Source organism: Leptonychotes weddellii, chromosome 12 (assembly GCF_054177405.1).
Source record: "Leptonychotes weddellii isolate Sample4059 chromosome 12, ASM5417740v2, whole genome shotgun sequence".
NCBI classification, from domain to species: domain Eukaryota; kingdom Metazoa; phylum Chordata; class Mammalia; order Carnivora; family Phocidae; genus Leptonychotes; species Leptonychotes weddellii.
The window spans coordinates 47,200,132-47,221,569 of NC_138380.1; the positions used below are offsets into that span (position 1 = coordinate 47,200,132).

Consider the following 21,438-nt stretch of genomic DNA (forward strand, 5'->3'; position numbering starts at 1 on the left):
AAGAAAATGAAATCCAAACCTTGACTTTACTGGTGTGATGAAGTGGTCATTCTTTTTGTTTTTTAAACCAAGTACATTTTATTTCATTTTTATTTATTTCTTTTAGAGAGGAGGGGAAGGGGCCGAGGGAGAGGGAGAAAGAGAATCTCAATCAAACTCCCCACTGAGCACGGAGCCTGACGGAGCCTGACATGGGGCTTGATCTCAGGACTCTGAGATCATGAACTGAGCCGAAATCAAAGAGTCAGACGCTTAACCGACTGAGCCAGCCAGGTGACCATGAAGTGGTCATTCTTACTGGCCAGGAGTTCTGTAGGTTTTCTAGTGTTTGGGTGGCTAGAGGGACTCACCAGTACTTGATTTTCCCCAGACACACTTTTCCAGATAGTTGATTTTCTTTCTTGTACTTTTTAAACAACAGAAGACTTATTTTGTATTTAATTCAAAATATACAGCATGCAAATTTTTTTAAAGAGGGGATTACCTTTTATCTTATTCCTGGAGGTAGCCATTGTTAAGGTGGGAATGTAACTTTATAGGACATGTTCCTTGTACCTACTAACGTGTAGCTTTAAGAGAGAAATCCTATCATGATATGTATTGTGTTGTTTTTCACATACTATGTTGGTACCTGTAACTTGACATGTTTTTACACTGCTAGATGACATGTTACTTAAACACCTCTTCCTGATGAGCATTTTAAAGATAATTCCAATTTTCCTTCTGTGTAAGTAGTGCCACAGTGAATATTCTTGGGCCAGTGGTTTTTAAGCAGTGGTGATCTTTCCCCCTAGCAGACATTTGGTCATGTCTGGTGTGGTTGTCACAACTGGATGAGGGGAGTGCTACTGGCATCGAGTGGGTAGAGGCCAGGGATACTGCTGAACATCCTACAGTGCACAGGACAGCTCCCCCCAACAAAGAATGCATCTGGCTCAAAATGTCAATAATGCTGAGGGTGGGGCGCCTGGGTGGCTCAGTCGGTTAAGCGACTGCCTTCGGCTCAGGTCATGATCCTGGAGTCCCAGGATTGAGTCCCGCATCGGGCTCCCTGCTCGGCAGGGAGTCTGCTTCTCCCTCTGACCCTCCTCCCTCTCATGCTCTGTCTCTCATTCTCTCTCTCTCAAATAAATAAAATAAAATCTTAAAAAAAAAAAAATAATAATGCTGAGGGTGAGAAATACCACTTTAGGCCCACATATGAGACTGTATCTGTAGGAGGTGTTACAAAAAGTAGAATTCTTGGGTCAAGAGATGATAAGCATTTTTGCTTTGACAGGTCCTACCAATTTGTTCTACACTCACACCACAGTGTGAGTGTGCCCACTTACATCCTCTTGCCAACACTTAATTTTATCTAAACTATTTGAAGATCTGGAACCCAATGACATCTTGTTTTGATTGACATGTATGTGATTACTAGGGAGGTTGAACATCATTTTGTGTTCATTAGCCATCTGGTTTTCTTTGAAGTAGAATTGCCATCTTCTGGGGTTCCATTGCTATCACTCTCTAGTTTGTGGACTTTCCTCTATCAAGGAGGCAAAATGTGGAAAGAGCCTTGCAAGAAGAAACAGATGAGTGAAGTCTCATACGATGGATAGTGGATATTCTGCGTGGCATAAGGAATTCACCGTGACTTGTGGGATTCCAACCCTGGCCCTCTTGGCTTGCGTTCCAACTCCTATTTGCCTTAGAGCAGAAGAAAGCCTTTTGTCTGAACCAAGCCTCTCTGACGTGAGATGTTTATTCTGTGACACCAAAATGAAAAATTAGGCACATACAGCTTGGGAGAAAGAAAAGATGTGCCTACTTGAGAAAGAGGGATGGAGGGTGGTGGATATTCCTGGAATTCAAATTTGTCTTTAAGGCATCAAAGTTGACAGCTTATCAAGAGTTTATACTCTTGAGGGAAGTGAGTCATCCACTCTTTGCCTTGAAGTCCTATGACTTTGAAGGTGGTACTTACAGACTCTGTAATTGTGAATATGTGCTTACAGCTCTCCTTTTTTTCTTCCCTTGCGCTCACCGGAAGAATTGATGTCCATCGTAAAGAGAATGCGGGTGCTGCTGAGAAGTCAATTACTATCCTCTCTACCCCTGAAGGTACCTCTGCAGCTTGTAAGTCTATTCTGGAGATTATGCATAAGGAAGCTCAAGATATAAAATTGTGAGTAAAGAGGATTAAACTGTGAAGAGGTTGATGTTCATACTGTTTGATTTTGGAATTCTAAGACACTGTTCTTAGGAATTGCCAACACAGGGAAATGCTGTCCTGAAGAGCTACGGTGGTTGGCGCTATTGATTTGGTTGGAAAGCATAAGTCTTTAAAAGATCTTATTTTCAGTCATGTTTGGATATGGGGTGACTGGTATGAATGGGGACAGTCTAGCTGTAGAAGAAGGCACTTAGGGAATAGGAAGCCCACCTAAGGACCAAAAAGTATCACGTGGATTTACCCAAAATGTGCCTCAAATCCTGACTCCTTTACTCTGAACTCATTGGAGCTCTTGTTCTTGTTGTCTGCCCAGCCCTACCCTGCAGCAGCAGGGAGGATAGGAGCCGAGAAATCCCTAATCCTGTGCTAAGGCAAACTGGAGGTTTATTTGGGTGTTCCAGGTTGAAACTCCAAATGCCTATCCCATAGGAACTTTGAGTGGAGTTTGGGTTCCATGCCACTTGAGTGTACAGCACAGTGTTACCCTAAAAGGAGAGTCCAGAATAAGGTACTGGAGTTAGCCTGGGGACCTAATCAACAGCACTTAATTTGTGGGGACCTTTAACATGTATTAAATATATTTTAGTTATAAGGTGTTATATGTTTGCTATATTATAAGATTATAATTCTTTTTCAAAATAGAGAAAAATTTTAAAAAGCTCACCATCCAGATAATACCAGTGATATTTTCAAACAGTGATAGGTATCAGTTGGAAATTCAAAAAGGTACTCAATGAAAAGTGAAAGCCCCCTTTCCCGTTCTTACACTCTTCCCCTAGAGTAATCACTGTTGAGTTTCTTCTGGTTCCTTCTATAAATTATGCATGTATCTCTAGGTATGCATTTTAAAATTTATAGCAAAATCATATTGTTTTGGATTTATACATTGTGTTCTGGTATTGGGGATTTAGGGATATGGATTTGAGTAAGAGGTGTTTTCAGTGAGCTAGGAGAATCTGTCCTTGGAAGATATTCCCTAAGATGCATAAAAGAAAATAGTTTTAAAAATTAACTTCAAATACGGAGCGCCTGGATGGCTCAGTTGTTAAGCGTCTGCCTTCGGCTCGGGTCATGATCCCAGGGTCCTGGGATTGAGCCTTGCATCGGGCTCCCTGCTCCGCAGGAAGCCTGCTTCTCCCTCTCCCGCTCCCCCTGCTTGTGTTCCCTCTCTAGCTGTCTCTCTCTCTCTATGTCAAATAAATAAATAAAATCTTTTTTTAAAAAAATTAACTTCAAATACTTCTGGTGGTTTTTTTTTTTTGTGCCCCCTCTATTCATGCATTGCTAGAATGTAGGTCAGCAGACTTTAAACTCTGCCTGGCATTATGCTTCCTATATGGTAGGTGGAAGTAAATGTTTAATGAGTGGATATTGTCTTTTTACCTAGGAGAAGGTTTACTTATCCTGATTTTATGACCTTTTTCTTTTTTACTTACAGCACAGAAGAGATTCCCTTGAAGATATTAGCCCATAATAACTTTGTAGGCCGTCTTATTGGTAAGGAGGGAAGAAACCTTAAAAAAATTGAGCAAGACACTGACACTAAAATCACGATATCTCCGTAAGTGCTGCCTTGCTTTGAGTTAGAAAATTCTCAAGCACTTTTGTTGAGTTGTAGGTTATATATTAAGCAGAGCTTCTCCCATCTTAGAGGTGTTTGAGCTGGCCTGTACCACCATATTTACGTTTTGTTTCTCCAACTTAATCTACTGTTGGTGTCTAACCCATATTGAAAGCATTATCTGTTCCTACTAAAGACGTAGAAAGCACTAAATACTTTGTATTCGTATTTTCTAGCTGAAGTCTTAGTTTTTCTGATATATACTCCTAAAGTGGAAATATGTAACCCAGTTTATTATCCATTGCTGTGTAATGAATTATCCCAACATTTGACAGCTCGAGACAATAGTAAATAGGTATTGCTCACCTAATTTCTCTGGGTCAGGAATTCAGGAGCAGCCTAACTGGGTGGTACTGGCTTGGGGTCTCTTGATGTTGCTGACAAGTCCATGCTGGCTGTTGGTGTGAGGCCTCTGCACAGGGTTCGTTGGGTATCTTTAAGAACTGGTAGTTGTCGGGGCGCCTGGGTGGCTCAGTCATTGGGCGTCTGCCTTCGGCTCAGGTCATGATCCCAGGGTCCTGGGATCAAGCCCCGCATCGGGCTCCCCGCTCGGTGGGAAGCCTGCTTCTCCCTCTCCCACCCTCCCTGCTTGTGTTCCCTCTCTCACTGGGTCTCTCTCTCTCAAATAAATAAAATCTTTAAAAAAAAAAAAAAAGAACTGGTAGTTGTCTTCCCCCAGAGTGGATTATCCAAGAAAGCGCAAGATGAAAGTGGCAGCGTTTTTTTATAACACAGCCTCTGAAATCACACACTATCAGTTTTCTAATATGATTTACACAAGTCAGCTGTACTCAGTGGGGGAGAGGACTACACCCACTGGAGAGTAGGTCATCTTGGAAGCTGGCTGCCACACCTTGGGTCCATGAATGCTCTGAAATTATATGGAAAGGTCTCTCTTTCTGAGTAACTATTCTTAGTTTATGCAGAGTACCCAAAAAAGATGAGGTGAGAAGAGATTGATAAACTGAGGAAGAATGGTAAAGAGAGATAGGCAGCATGTTCATGTAGCAAGGAGTTTTCAAAGAAGGGAGAGGTAAGAATTTGGAAGGTCCTGCTTGTTGTAAAGGAAAAAACCCCACATAATAAATGATCCTACCCGGTCTTGAATTTTACATCCAGAAAGGGGAGGGTTTTAAGAGAAAAAAATCTTAAAAGCTATTCTAAAGCAGCTATTTAAAAACAAACAAACAAAACCCCTGTAATATAATATGCTTAGGGGAGAGGTGGGTTGAGACCAGAGATGAAAAACTTTTTTAGTCTGCGAAATAGTCTTCATTATGTAGATGTTTACCTTTTTAACAAATTAGAGAAAAAGTTAAGGAATACTAACCCATTCATCTGGCTCAAGTTTAGCTTACGACATTCTGCTAAGTAGTGAAAATGAGAATTTTAACTACGGTTATGAAGGAGAGCTACACCAATTTTCTGTAACCTTTCAATCTGTGTACTTATTTTCCATGGCTAAGATTGTCTCCCATTGCTTGTCTCAAGGCTGTTGACTGGCTCAGGCTCAGGCCTCTCAGATGTCATCTGAGTGGATTTTGAAGCTTCAGCGGGACCTAGGTCAAGCAGGGAGTTGCTGAATATTGCTGATGTCTTTTAACTTTTCAGTGGTCTTAATGATCATCAAGGGGTCATTTTTTTTTTTTATTTAGTCAAGACAGATTGATTTATGTTATTTTCTCCAGCTTACTTTGATCTAAACTCTAAAATTATTGGCCAAAAGGAAGTTTGGACACATGAATTCTGGTTTGCTTTTTGGGAATATTTCCACGCTTATTTCTTGCGTGATGGCCCAGAAGATGCAATTGCGTGAGAATGCCAATTAGTTTAGAATTGGTCAGTGCAGACTAGGAACATCTTTATTAAAGGTTATGTACTTCTGGTTCTTGGTTTCCACTAAAACTGTACATCCCTCTGATCATTTTCTTTGTTTCACTATTAAATTGTGAAAAATGTTCACCTTAAGTGGGCAAGAAGTACACTGTGTTTCAAACATGGACTTCATTGAACTGTGTACACCCAGTAATTTTTATTGAGAAGGTAGGAGGGGGGAGGTATTTTCTTCTGCAGCTTTACAGTTCTTGGATTCATGTCTTCGGGGGGTTTACTCATTGTTCATGTCTGACCACCCATTTTTACATGTCGCCAGCCACCACAGTTGGGTTTTAGTTGCCATCTGTGGCTGAACTGTAATTAACTCTCTTCCTCCTGTAATTTCCATTCTTTTTCTTTCTCCTCTTTTTCATTCTGCAGATTGCAGGAATTGACGCTGTATAATCCAGAGCGCACCATTACAGTCAAAGGCAACGTTGAAACATGTGCCAAAGCTGAGGAAGAGATAATGAAGAAAATCAGGGAGTCTTATGAAAATGATATTGCTTCTATGAATGTTAGTTTTAATATGGAGGACATGCCTTTATTTTGATGAACAGTTAAAAGATGCTTTCAATTACATAAATATTGATGTCTTTAATGGTGCCAGCATTAGATGGAGTCTCTAGTTAATTTTTAGCACGGTAGTGAGTGTGCCCTGGGATAGTTGGGAAGAAGGCTTTGACATTAGGCTTGGCTCTCTGTGATTTTAGCAAATTATTTAGTCTTTGAGACTTGGCTTCTTTACCTGTTACATAAGGCTAATACCTACCTAAAAAGGTTTCTATCTTCCACACAATGTTAATTTGAAGATTAGTATAGTAGGAACGTGGGCTTAAGAGGTAGGTATGTGAACTGAGTTTGAATCCCAGCTCAATCACTTATTAGCTGCAGTTCTGTTCTCTTGGTTGGTCCCCAAGCATTGGTTTCCTCAACTGTAAAATGGGGCTACTGTGCTTACACTGATTCCATGATTAGGACTGGGATTACAGTAGATAGTGTGCATATAAAAGCAACTGTAAAGAATTCAAACTTAAAACTTAATTGGTCAGTCATAAACCTTGGAGACAAAATAATTGAAAATGACAATAATTTGTCTAGCACAATGAAGGCAATTGAAGTGAATGGCTGACATTCCTTAATGGATGGAATGATGCAAAAAATGTAACATTTCAAAAGTCCATTTTGAATTTTCAAGTAAATGATTGAAAAACACACTCCTCAGTAGGGCCCTACACCTAAAAGTAGGGAAATAGAGAAATGATAGTACCTTTTGGGAGAAGAGCCTAGAAGAATGCTGATTGTTTTAGCCCACATGACTGGCTTCCTGGCCTACCTTCCCATCATCACTGCTCATCTGATGTTTCAGTGTCCCTTGAGAGCAAATCCAACTCCATATACCTTTTAAAGAGCTTCTTAAGTATGCTCACGTCTCAACTCTGTCATCTCCACCTCACTTCCTCAATCTTTATAAAATTCAACCAAAACAAAATCCCCTTTCTGGCTCCTGGATCTACTCCAAAGATAGGTTTAATTGCCATAGTTACATGGGCTGGGACCTGATTTCCAAAGATCTTGACTTTGTTTTAGGCCTTTAGACCCATGGCTGCCAAATTTTATCCAAGGACTAAAGATCTCTTAATAGCTTGTTCTGTATATCTGGTTTGCTTTTCAGTGCACAAATCCTGTTTGCTTACTTCTTCATCTAATGCATGTTTTCAGCTGGTATTCACTTTGTGCTCATAGCATGCAGAGTACATATTTGTTCAAGCACTCTGAGCTGACCATTAAGGAAAGGAAGAGGGTGTGTTTCCTGCTTTAAGAAAGGTAGTGCAGCTTTGCATTAAGGAGGGGGCAAACGAGCACACAGATTTTAAAATATCAAGAAATATGAACAGATAGATACTCAAGTATAATTAATGGAACATCTGCTTGGTTCTAAAATTTGAGTCATAAAATGATTTTTTTCTTCACTAGACAAGAGGTCACAATCTGAATATTGTCATTTATAAATACACTTGATTTTTTAATTGTAAAATGAGAGACCTTTTTACTATTGCAGCTTCAAGCACATTTAATTCCTGGATTAAATCTGAATGCCTTGGGTCTGTTCCCACCCACTTCAGGGATGCCACCTCCCACCTCAGGGCCCCCTTCAGCTATGACTCCTCCTTACCCACAGTTTGAGGTAAGATAATGTACCTTGGCTTTCTGTGTGGTTGAGTGGGATGCAGTCAGAGGGCCACAGTCACACTTTGTTGCCCTCAAGCCATGTGACATTAAATGCTCATTGGGGCAAATTCTAATGTAAAACCTGGTTCCCATATGATCTATCAGTCGAGAGCGAGCACATGCTTTCAAGTTCATGTCAGTGGAACCTTTTTTCCTACCCCTTCGTAGAGTGGACATGTGAATTATCCTTTTGAAGTTTTGGGGTGGTAGGGTTGTCAACATTGGTTTTTAAATACCAAAAGAAATGTTTGAGACTTGGGGTCGGGGGGGGAAGCTATTTCTAAAAATTGAAGGACAGGACTTTTTTGTTTTAATTTTATTTTACTTTATTATGTTATGTTAGTCACCATACAATATATCCTACTTTTTGATGTAGTGATCCACGATTCACTGTTTGTGTATAACACCCAGTGCTCCATGCAGTACATGCCCTCCTTAATGCCCATCACTGGGCTCACCCATCCCCCCACGCCCCTCCCCTCTAACACCCTCCGTTTGTTTCTCAGAGTCCATAGTCTCTCACGGTTCGTCTCCCCCTCCGGTTCCCCCCCCTTCATTTTTCCCTTCCTTTTCCTAATGTCCTCCATGAGGAAAGGACTTTTAAAAGGCTTCCTTCAAAAAAAAAAAATTAAAAAATAAAAGTCTTCATCTTTAACTTCACTTGGAAGTTAACTGCTTTGAAAGGTCAATAAAGGGGCGCCTGGGTGGCTCAGTCGGTGAAGCATCTGCCTTTGGCCCAGGTCTTGATCTCGGGGTCCTGGAATCAAGCCCCGTGTTTGGCTCCCTGCTCAGCAGGTAGCCTGCGCGCCCCCCCCCCCCCCCACCAATATGCTTTCTTTGTGCATGCTCTTTTTCTCAAATAAATAAATAATTTTTTTTTAAAGGTTAATAAAGACATGTTTTTCATTTTGAGTGTGCTTTTTAAACAGTGAACTCAAGATAGTTTTGCTCACAGGTCTATTACATATGTGTGTGCGCAACCATTAAACAGCTTTTGTTTGTTTGTAAAGAGGTAGACTGTTAAGAAAGAAACCTTATTTTTATATTTGCTTTTTAAGAAGAGCATTTTCTCTGAGGTTTCAAAAATGGGAGACCAGTGATAGTATAAAAATAATTGCAGCATAGCAGATACTTTACATAGTAATTTTTTTGGAAAGTAGTTCACAAATCTGTTGCATAATCAATGATAACTGGAGGTAGACAGTCACGTGAAATAAATTTAGCAACGTTCTAGGATCTTCCACCATGGATTTGTTTTTACATCTCCCTTCCTGTTTGACTCTTCTATCCTAGATGCTTTGAGTAGTACCTCCCATACCAATTTAGGAAAATGTCCAGCTGGAATTCGTTGGGCATTCCATTATAACACTGCCTAGACTATGTGTAGAGTAAAATGCTTCTGGAATTGTACAGAGAACACAGATTGCTAAGATTGTTCATATTTTATCCCTTTATGAAGGAGAATTTCCTTGGCCTGTCCTTAACCACCAGACTGTGTTAGGTGTTCTTCACTTTTGGCCTCTTGCAGTGTTTCTGCCTTCATGATCAGCAACATTTGCATCTTCCCCTGCAACTCACCTGCCACTCCGAACATGTTTGGTCCCGGAAGCCATATAACAAAGCCCATTAAACTATGGATAGGCATCAAAATTTCAACTCCACATCAGTGTGAATAGATATATCATGCATTATCTGAAGCTTTCCAACACAGCTAAAGGGGCTGGGGGAAGGATCCCTGGGGTGAGAGCCCAACACGGGGCTCGATTCCAGGACCCTGAGATCAAGACCTGGGCTAAAGGCAGACGCTTCACTGACTGAGCCACCCAGGTGCCCCTTTATTGACCTTTCAAAGCAGTTAACTTCCAAGTGAAGTTAAAGATGAAGGAAGACTTTTATTTTTTTAATTTTTTATTTTTTTGAAGGAAGCCTTTTAAAAGTCCTTTCCTTGTGGAGGACATTAGGAGAAGGAAGGGAAAAATGAAGGGGGGGAAATCGGAGGGGGAGACAAACCATGAGAGACCAGCCCAGCTCTGCCTGCGCTTTATATTGCCATAGGTCACTCTCCTTTTTCCTCTGCGTTTGTTTTCTCACCTGCGCAATGGAGAAACTGAAATAGATGAATTATCTCTAAGGACTCTTCTCTCGAGTCAGGCATTTCTAGTGTTTACAGAAATCAAATAATATAAAAAGTTTAAGAGGAAGGTAATAGTGAGCCTAAAACAGGAATTTGAGAGAATATGGACTTAACATCTAATATGGCTGCTAGTTTCTTTATTATAAATAGATGCATTTGTCATATTACTGAGTTTGGGGCACATGTATCCCTGACACTTCTGTGTAAAACAGCACTGATTAAAAGTGACAAGGAGCTGATTATTTAAAGTAACTCTGTGCTGAAGAAGTTCCTATGTAAACTGCATCTCTCCTTGCTGCCCTAAGCTAGCTTTCTCTTTGGGCACGCCCCTTTATCTGTCTGCTCCTCACTTTCCCAATTTGTAAATTGAGGTGTCATTTAAATTCTTTTCTCTTTACTGGTTACATATCATGATCAGTAAAGCTTCTCATATTATAACTGGTAGCATTACAGAACATTCTGTCCTTTACACTTATGTTGTGGCTGCTTCAGTGCAGAAATTCCTAAAGTGAATTGTTAGGTAGCTATTTTTAAGATACATAAATAATAGGAATATTATCTAGATTTATTCAGTTTTGTAATTTAGTGATACAGTTCTGTGTAATGGGTTCTTGTGTTCTAAGAAAAATTAGGATTGTTTTAAGAGAAGTGAGAGTATGTTAACATTATTTCCAAAGGATTTTTTATGATTTTAAATATCTGAGGGGCGCCTGGGTGGCTCAGTCGTTAAGCGTCTGCCTCGGCTCAGGTCATGATCCCAGGGTCCTGGGATCAAGCCCCACATTGGGCTCCCTGCTCAGGATAGCCTGCTTCTTCCTCTCCCACTCCCCCTGCTTGTGTTCCCTCTCTAGCTGTCTCTCTCTCTGTCAAATAAAATATTAAAAAAAAAAATCTGAGTGACTTAAGTAGAGATTTTGTTTCATTTTAAGAATGGGGGAAGAGGGTCAGTGATCTTTAGTAAAAGCGAATCAAAAGTAAATGTAAGGAAGATCCCACTGGAATAGGTGGTCTTTGCTTTTCCTGAGATTTTAAAACTAAATCAGCTAGGTGTAGAAGCAGCCAATGAGATCAGAAGATGGAGAAGCTGCCAGTAGTAATGGTAGAAACACTGCAAAGGGGAAGGAGCTCAGAACCCCTGAGGGCTGGTGGTTTCATGGGAAGGAAAAGGAAAGTCTCTTCCTAAACGGATAAAATGTGGACAGTCTTAACAATCCAAGTTCTTTGCAGAATTCAAGTGGGCATTTTATTCTGCATGTATGTAGGCAGTGATATAATAGAATCCCCGACTTCACACATGGACATTTCTCTAAATTGGTGTAGAAGGTAGCACTCAAAACAATGCTAAGAAAGAAGACAAATGTATCATCTATCTAGTTGGAATGGTTGATAAAGTATGGTTATATTGCATGTGTTTGCTGTAGATGAGTGTGTTCTTGCGATTTTTCTGTAGATTTAAACCTGCTAACTTTATCTCTGCAAATTAGTCTTAGACCTCAAAGAATGTGTCAGGAATTATCCAGAGAACTACTCCTGTAATCTACCCTTTTCTCCAGAATGGAATAAATCTTTGTTTTTGTGGATTTCAAAAATACGTGCTCGCAATTGCCTTTCCTCTTAGAAATACATAGGTATATAATCCTGTCTTGGAAATTTGGTATATATTTTTACAAACGTTGTAATTAAAGGTAATTATTAATGGGAGCTTTGTACTATTTTTAACTTAGTCTCCTCAAGGAATTCACCTTGATGTTAACCACAATATCGTCATCACTCTTAAGAAGCTTGGCACAAGGGCATCTGGGTGGCTCAGTCAGTTAAGTGTCTGCTTTCGGTCCTGGGATCCTGGGATCGAGCTTCCTGCTCAGCGGGGAGCCTGCTTCTCCCTCTCCCTCTGCCTGCCACTCCCCCTGCTTGTGTGCGCGCTTGCTCCATGCGCGCTCTGTCAAATAAATAAAATCCAAAAAAAGAAAGAAACTTGGCACAGTACTATTATTTGATATGCAGTCTGTACTTAAATCTCATAGTTACCCCAATAATGTTCTATTATATAGCTGTGTTTTCAGTAAGGAATCCAGTTAAGGATTATACATTGCAGTTGTCATGTCTCTCTAGTCCCCTCTTTCTTTTTTTTTTAGCAGGAGTCCATCCTATGTGGTGTCACCTACTGCCTACCCCCCCCCCCCACTTGATTTTTTATTTAGGGCATTGAAAAATCCAGGCTAGTGGTTAGAATGCCGCCTAATTTGGCTTTGAGTAACTGCTTGTACATGATTAGGCTCAGGGTTGTACCTTTTTGGGGGACAGGAATACCTTTTCTGTGTCCCATGGGGAAGCAGATGATGTCATGTGTTTCATTGTTGGCCATGTTGTTTGATCATAAAATTAAAGTAATGTCTGATTTCTGCACTGTAAAGGTATCTTTCCTATCTGTGATTAAGATGTAATCAGTAGTACTTTGAGAATATGTGTCTTGCTCCCCAACATTCTTTCCCCCAGTGGGTTTAATATCCATTGCTGACATTTGCCCAATCTTACATTACTATTTTTATGTCCGTCATCTTTTACATTTATTAGTTGGCAATGTTCTGTAAAGATAGCTTTCTCTACTTTCTGCTTTACGAGGAAAGATGTTTTTTTGTTCTTTACATTAGAATTACCCCAGACCTTTTGTGTTAGAGTCCATCCCCAAGGGCAGGAACTGGGAGTGAGACTCAGGTATTACTACTTTGGAAAGCTCTCTGGCTGACTCCACTGTGGAGGTAGCCAAGGTTAACACAGCTGCTCTGTTTAACTGGTTAAGGACCTGTGCCTCTCCTTGGACTTACATGAATCAAAATCTCAGTGGGAGCAGATGGAAGCTCAGAAATTTGTGATTTTGTAAAGGTCATCAGGAGTTTTTCGTTACCCATTCATTGCCAAACTGCTGTTCTGCAAGTAATGTTTACTGTTCTATGGAAGGTGGACTTAAATGTTGGAAAAAATATCAAGGGCAATGCACAGTAGACAATATTTGGGATAAGCATGAATGCATACCACTTAGATATGTCACTCTTTCTACCTTGTATGGTGCTTTATTTTAAAGTGTGGGCAAGGGGCACCTGGGTGACTCAAATGTCCAACTCTTGATTTGGGCTTAGATCATCACCTCAGGGGCATGAGATCAAGCCCTGCATCCGGTTCCATGCTGGGCATGGAGCCTGCTTAAGTTTCTCTCCTTAGGCCTCCCTGCCTCACCCCACTTGCATTCTCTCTCTCTTAAAAAAAAAAAAAAAAAAAAAAAAAGGTGTGGTCAAAAACTTGCCCCCTTTTCTCTGGATCACCTGTTCTTACAACCCACAAATATCAGGCCAAAAACATCTATCAGATGCTGCCATATGTCTGTTTTCATGCCTCTAAATATATTTTGGCATGCTATGTGTATCAGGTTTAGCTTTGGCTCTGTGTTACAGGAGAATAAATTGGTTTAAGTGAGTTTTCCTTCTTCATCAGAAGAGGTGAAGGGTAGACAGTCCAAGGCTGGTAGTGGTTGTGCTGCATCATCTAGGACAGGTGCTCCTATTGGCTTAGTTAGCATGCTGCCTCCCAGATTAGGATGACTGCTCAAGCTCCAGCCGTTGAGTCTGATTCCAGCCAGCAAGGATGAAGGATAAAAAATCAAGAGCCACCTCATATAAGGACACTGACAATAGCTTTTTACACTTCCACGCGTTGGTCATGTTTGCCAGAACATAACATCGGTTACATCTACCTGCAAGAGAAGCTGGGAAACCGTGTCTGTAACTGAAGAGATGAATAAATCTGTCCCACTGGATTTAGTAATATTACCTGCAGAAGTAATCTCGCAGAGCCTGGGAGGGTGCAGGTGAGCTTTTAAGTTCTCTCAAAAACAAAACCAAACAAAAACCACGCAAAAAAAAAACCCAGAATAATCTAAATTGATTCTGGAGGAGAAAATTCGATCTTTCAGATTCCACTCCTACAGATCATTTTCACATCGAAACAAAGGGAAAGCACCATTTTCAGAGAATGTATTGTGTTTCTGGATACTAGGTAGAGTGAACTATACTTCCAAATAGCTGTGAGGTAATTTCCTGATTTACTGTTTTAAGGGAACGATTCTTTGACAAGTTTTGTTTTAGTATAGAACTTCTTGGTGGGGAAGTACTTAATTTGGAATAGCTTTGCCTTCACTGTATATTATTAGATTCGGTTCTTTGTCAAAACTCAGATCACTAATACTGTTAAGTCTTACCTGATGGTCACCACTTTTTGAAACACAAACTTGTTTTTAAAGGCAGTAATTAAATTTACCAATATAATTATTATACCAAGCTTTATCAATTTTTTTCTTACCATTTCTTTTTACATTCCTTTTTTCCCCTTTGGCTTCACTTTTCTTCTTGCTGGAGAACCTAGTATTGTAGGTCTGTGAGGGTCTGTGATGACATTTATTTAAAAACTGGGTTGGAGGAATAAAGGTTGGCAGGTGTCTGCTCTCAGCACGTGAGGTTACTCTTCCACCACAGCCTGGCACCCACAGCTGCTGATGAGAAGCTTGCTGGTCCTTAGAAGCTCTCACAGGGAAGTCGGTTACTTACTGAGGTTGACTCTTTAATCCTTGATGCCCTGTAGGTTAGCAGTGGATCTCTTTTACTTTAAGTGTATATTGCCTCGTAAGAAGTAGGTTTTGATGACTCAATGTTTCAAAGACTCTCTCTTTTTATGTATTGCTTCCTCTCTCTCTCAGAGTTGTTTCATTTTTCTACTCCTGTTTTCTCACTGCTGCTTTGTAACATGAAAGGCGAATTGATGGACCTCGACTTTGGATTAATCCCTTGCTTCCGTTCTATTCCAGAACTTTGCTCACCCTCCCACCCCTCCACCCCCCCACAGTGTATTCTAACTGGAACCTGTCAGGTGGATTTTTTCCTAATAGAGCCAGAGTTGGTTCTTCCAACAGACAAAAAGTCTCTAGTTCCTGCCTAGCAGCTGGCTCAGGCAGTACTTAATTGGCAAACTTTGAGTTTAGAAATGACAAGAAATGCTCCTTTCAAAAACGCTCAGACAGTAGGGAAGAGGCAATTGGCAGCTCCTGAACACAGCAAGAGCTGAAGTTGGCATAGCACAGAACAGCATCCATAGCTGAATGTTATTTCCTGACGTTCGGGTTGGCAGAAGTTAGCTCAAGTGCTGTTGTCTTCATAATTTTGATAACGTCATTGGAATCTTCCCAGAAGTCTCCAGAACAATAGTGTGATCTTACAATTGCAAACTTACTGTTTATCAAAGAGGCAAGAAAGATGAACATTTTCTTAGGTTTTTAGCTAGTTCAAGGTGCTCTTTAAGAAAAAATATTTTATGACTTGAAAGGGATTTTTGAATCTGTTCTCTTAGCCTTACTTCTTAGGATTTCTTATTGTAGGTACAGCTCTTTTGTCAGTTAAAAAAAAAAATTCAAAGTAAATAACTTACTGTGTACACTTAGTAGCTCTAGGAGGCCTTGGTTTTACTTAGCTATGGGGAGAAACTTTCTGTGCCCTTTTTTTTTTTTTTTTTTAAGTTTTCAATATTCTGTTCAGGTCATGGAGTTGAGTAAACTTAATTTCAGTTCCAGACTCAAATCCATTAAAACAAAATAAACAAACCAAAACAAAAAAAACCCCCCAGGAGTATCTGTTGTACAAACCAAAGGGAAACACTGGCATCCTTCCAGGTTCCTGAAGGCTGGTCTTGATGGCTGGCAGGCAGGTCTCCATGCCTTTGTGATGTCTTCGATTCTGTTCCCCACAAAGTACATACACTTAACCTTACTGTTTGCTCATTCTTGTATCTCCTCATGATAGAGGATTAGGAATTACTCATTGGCAGACTTCACCAGTTATGCAAAACTTTCAGTTGAGCAGCTTTGTTCTTATGTTATTTCAAGCTATAACATAGAGTCTGGCAAGAAGTCCAAAGGAAGTTTTGCCGATAGGCATCTGGCAGAAATCCATTGGGAAGCAGCTTGGGTCATGTGACCATCCCTCACCTCTGAAGATTTAGGAAGAAGGGTTCAGGATAATGCAGTGGAACATTAACCTAAATGCAAAGAATGTGTAACAAGAAAGGGTAATGCTAATGAGTTTTTTTTCAAGCTTGATCTCAGAGACTTAAAGTCACAGGTGCAAGGGGCTTATCATAACCCATTGTTCTGGCTTCTTAGTTTTGTAAAGAATCATCTCCGTATCCAAATCCTGGAAACATGGCTTACTATGCAGAACTCTGTACAACAGTAATTTCTACCACAGAGCCAGTTTTGTTTTGTTTTAAGATTTTATTTATTTGACAGAGAGAGACACAGCAAGAGAGGGAACACAAGCAGGGGGAGTGAGAGAGGGAGAAGCAGGCTACCCCGCTGAGCAGGGAGCCCGAGGCGGGGCTCGATCCCGGGACCCTGGGATCATGACCTGAACGGAAGGCAGATGCTTAACTGATTGAGCCACCCGGGCGCCCCCCGCAGAGCCAGTTTAATGATTGTCAAAAAGGATAATTATGTGAGATGCCTTATATTCCCAGAGGAAAAGTTCCTTTAAAGGGGGGTGGGGGGATGGGTTAGCCCGGTGATGGGTATTAAGGAGGGCACGTTCTGCATGGAGCACTGGGTGTTATACGCAAACAATGAATCATGGAACACTACGTCACAAACTAACGATGTGATGTATGGTGATTAACATAAGAAAAGAAAAGGAAGTTATAGTCAGGGAGGTGCTCGGTGGATATGGAGTTGGCGTGAAGGGAGTTGGGTGCTGTTCAGAAATGTCTTCCCCAAGCCTGACTTCTGATGAGTCAACTTTTTATTAAGGTGCTGTTGCCAGGAGTGCACATCACTGCCCATCCGTGTGGGGCAGCACCTCTTGGTACGTTTAGTTTGCTGCTTTCTGATACTGCTTTTTCTATTTGACAGGCTTTGTTGTTCCTGTTTTCATCCCAGCACAGAACATTTTGCTGTCTGTATGCGGATTCTTTGTCTTCACTTTAAAATTTGGTCCCTTCGGCCCTTCTCTACTGACCACCCCTCCTTTTCCAAAGCCTCACACAACTTTTCAGTTTGTTCTTAGTCTTCGTATTGGATGTGTTCACTCCTACTTGATTCCCACTCCCGAAAAGCAACGAAAAAAGGCGCTGATGGCCTTTCATCGCTGTGTCAGAAAGATTATTTGGCTTTTGTTCAGCTTTTGTGGCGATAGCATAGCTTTGAGCTTTTCTCCTAGCAGAGTTGTCTTCAGTATCTTCGAGGCTAGGACACATGCCCACTCTGTGCTTGTGAGGCTCTGCAGCTTTCGCTCCAAGGACGCCTGTTAACATCGATCCTCTGAAGACAGAGAGAAGTTGCTCTCTGGGATTAGTCCTGGGAAAAGTGTTTTTTACTAAGCAAATGGATAGTTTTTCTCTTCCAGGCATACTCAATTATGCAGCTGATTTTCTTTTTTAAAATTAGCTGCTAGGAAGCTTAGTGCCAAATGTATACAAGAACAGCATTCCTGGCTTCATCTTTTATATTCGGGTCCCTATGCTCTTATTTCTTCGCCTCCTTTGTTTTACTTCTAGATCATGTGTATTTTCTGAGCAGCTCAAAATCTTTCTGGAACAGGCCCAGAAAACAAATAATTACACAGTCATGGCAAAATACAATGGGGCAGATCTGGGCGAGTTACACATTGGGTTTAGTCTGATCATTAAAAAGGTCTTTATCGCTGTCAGGCCAAAAAACAAAAGTATATTATTCAGAAGAACATGGTATAGATGTTCTCAGTGAGATAAAATACTTAGATCCTATCTTTACATTAATCCTAACTAATTTTTTTTTTTTATGTATCAGTTTTGCTATAAGGACCAGAATGACAAATTAATATTAACATTAAGCACCATTTATGGTCAATGTCCTCATTAATTCAGTTATTAAAATAAGAAAGGCCTTAAACTGTCCCCTGGAATAAATGGTACTTGGTCATTACAGAACACACTGACAGGCTGTGAAGTACGGTGCTTTGCACACAGAGGCACTATTCTTAGGACTGGGAAATACTAAAAGAATGAACTAATGTTACTCGTTCAGTGTTCTTCACTGGTGAATAGCAACAGAAGTGATTTGGCCAAGGTGTGCAGGACAGGCCCCTGTCACAGATCTCCACAGTTCAGAGTTTAGTGGGAAGGCAAACCCTCTTCTGGTATATTTGTTCTAAGAGTGCTTATATGGAGATCAGGCAGGCTCCATGTAGCTGACCACTGTATTAAGACCTGCAGTGTGTTATGACGTCCTGGGAAACACCAGGAATACTAAGTTGTAAAGAAAGTAGTACAGCTATTTATACATATGCCGAAGAAATAGAATCCAATGATTTTCCTCAGTAATATTTCCTGGAGTTGAATTTGGGGTTAACTCTTAACAGGAAATGGGAGGTACGTGTGGGTTACAGGTCAAGGAAGAGACTTAGAAAGAAGAGCGCGGTTCAGATGATTTTCATTTGTAGAAAACACGGCCTGGGGTCTCGAATCTGATGTTGCTGTTTCATAAGTGTGAAAGGCATGGTTCAAAATAAGATGATTTCCCCCTTTCTTGAATATATATTTGTTGACCATGAAATAAATGTATTAGTATGAGAATTTGGAAATAACCTGTCAGTTTTAAATGCTAATGCTCCGATCCAGCATTTCTATTACATAAAATCTTAGAAGTATTTGTATAGGGGCACAAGATTTATGTTTAGAGATTTGATTGCAGTGTTAGAGAAATTAGTGAAAAAATGGAAACCGAACTTTCTGTAGATCTTGAAAATAGTACCTTCAGATACAACAAAATAACTGTCAGGTAAAGATGAAGGAATTGTGAATTTCTTTCTTACACTTTTCTGTCATGTGGTTATTTTATTCTCAAGTGGAAACAAACACTGAGACTCTTAAGTTATAAAGTACCTTAAACACTCATAAAGATGGGTGTGTGCTGATGAGACAACAAACCTGTTGCTGTCGGATCCTTGTGCTGTTGGAGCTTCATTTTTTTGTGTGTGTGTGATTTCAATTAAACTATTAAAGTTTTTGTAAATTTTTTTGAGGTATAATTGACATACAACATTGGTGTCAGGGGTACACATAATGATTTGATATTTGTATATATTGCAAAACGATCACAGTAAGTCCACATCCATAGCCTAGTGGTTTTTTTCCTTGTTGATAAGAACTTTTAAGATCTCTCTTAGCAGCCTCCCAATATGCAGTATAGTATTAACTGTAGTCATCAAGCTGTACGTTACATTCCCATGACTTATTATATAGCTGGAAGTTTGTGCCTTTTGACCCCCTTTACATCATTCTTAACCTTTAGTTATCCCTTTTCTTCAAAATAGAGAATTTTTTTTTAAAGTAGGTGGCTCCACGCCCAACGTGGAACTTGAACTCACAACCCTGAGATCAAGACCTGAGATTGAGTTGGATGCTCTACCGACTGTGAGCCACCCAGGTGCCCCCCAAATAAAGAATTTTTTTTTTTAATATTTATTTATTTGAGAGAGACAGAGATAGAGAGAGCTCGAGCAGGAAGGAGGGGGAGAAGCAGACACCCCACGGAGCAGGGAGCCCGATGCGGGGCTCGATCCCAGGACCCTGGGATCATGACCTGAGCCGAAGGCAGAGGCTTAACCATCTGAGCCACCCAGGCGCCCCCAAAGAATTTTTAATGGATTATCTCTGATGCCATTTTTTGGACATTGATAATTAAAGGCTTAAGCTTTTGCCAGCTACACATAGGAAATTTCTTTTGACTCAGGAAGTCATACCAAGGTAGAGAGAAGAGTGGTACCACCAGGGAAGGCAGCACCTCCTCAGCTGAGAGTTCTCTTGGGCTACTGTGTGTGTTTTTGTTTTTGTTTGTTTTGAGAGCTCCAGTGGGGTAGGGGGAGAGGAAGAGGGACAAGCAGACTCCATGCTGAGCAGAGAACCCCATGCGGGACTTGATCCCAAGACTCTGAGATCATGATCTGAGCTGAAGTCAGTCGCTTAACTGACTGAACCACCCAGGCGCCCCTGGGCTGTTCTTAAGAGTCACTTCTGCAGCTCTGTATTACAAAGCATATCTATAGCTGTTGGAAACACAGTTAATGTCCTTTTTTTCTTTTTTTTTTTTTTTTAAATAAACATGGCTTGAGAGAGAAGTCTATGTTTGAATGCTGGCTGCAATACTAATCAATATATGACCATGTACAAGTCACTTAATCTCTTTTGCTCAGTTTTCTCATTTTTAAAATGGAAATGCTGTTAGTTTCTATTAGTTGTACGGGTTGTGAGGTGTAGATGAGGTGATGCACCTCACAGAGAAAACTCACAAACTGTCACCACACAGGACTCCTCTATACCCCTGCTCCCTGATCATAGTTACCTTCTTCTTAAACTTGAATTTTGACCTCAGCATGCTTTTTACCCATCTTCCACCATGCTAAACACAAAGTAGCACTCACATGTTCCATGAATGTCTTAACTGGGATTCCACCATTCTGTGTGGACAGAGTGGGAAACTTTTTGTGTAACTTGATAATGATCAATTTTGAATGTTCAGAACCTTTGACTCAAGCAGTTTTACTTCTAAGAATCTATGTAGTAGAGGTATTTGTACAAGGGCACAATTTTTTAAACAAAGATTTGATTACAGCATTACATGAATTAGTTGAAAATTGCTAACTACACACACACATAAACACACATGCACGGAGATGAGTCAGCAGTGGTGAGTCTAGCTGGACGACTACCCTGTTTAATGGGATGAGTCAGGGCCATATGAATGAATGAATGAGATCCAAGCTGCATCGTTACGGTAAAAAAACAAATTAGAACATGTTATTTGGGGTACCTCAGTTGGTTAAGTGTCTGCTTTCGGCTCAGGTCATGATCCCGGGGTCCTCGGATCCAACCCTGCGGCCGTCTCCATGCTCAGTGGAAAGCCTGCTTCTCCCTCTCCCACTCCCCCTGCTTGTGTTCTCTCTCTCTGTGTCTCTGTCAAATAAATAAAATCTAAAAAAAAAAAAACCACAGACATGTTATTTGTAGCATGTTCCCATTCATTGACTATTTTGGCTTATTAAATCCATTTCTCCCCTGTCCTTACCTAGTTTCCCATGTCTTCTTTTCCACAGGGTTTGGTCATTCTTCCTGAGCATTTTGCCTGGAAGAATTAGACTTATTTGGGGTTGTTGCTTTCTTTTTTTTTTAAATTTTTTTAAATTTTTAAAAAGATTTTATTTATTCATTTGAGACACAGAGATAGAGAAAGCACGAGCAGGGAGAGAGGCAGAGGGAGAGGGAGAAGCAGGCTCCTTGCTGAGCCAGGAG

General features: G+C 40.5%; 1 protein-coding gene across 4 annotated transcripts in view; it reads left to right on the forward strand.

Annotated features, from left to right (window-relative positions):
* IGF2BP3 (insulin like growth factor 2 mRNA binding protein 3) overlaps window positions 1-21,438 on the forward strand; it is a 157,537-nt gene that overhangs the window by 123,749 nt on the left and 12,350 nt on the right. For 3 of the 4 annotated variants that reach the window (XM_081800403.1, XM_006729397.3, XM_006729396.3), the window contains exons 7-10: window positions 2,036-2,170; window positions 3,657-3,779; window positions 6,096-6,231; window positions 7,777-7,902. In XM_081800403.1, coding sequence (XP_081656529.1) covers window positions 2,036-2,170; window positions 3,657-3,779; window positions 6,096-6,231; window positions 7,777-7,902 — 520 coding nt within the window. Of the gene's footprint in view, window positions 1-2,035; window positions 2,171-3,656; window positions 3,780-6,095; window positions 6,232-7,776; window positions 7,903-11,804; window positions 14,035-21,438 lie in introns of those variants that run through there. The other variant, XM_081800404.1, reaches the window with a different exon arrangement.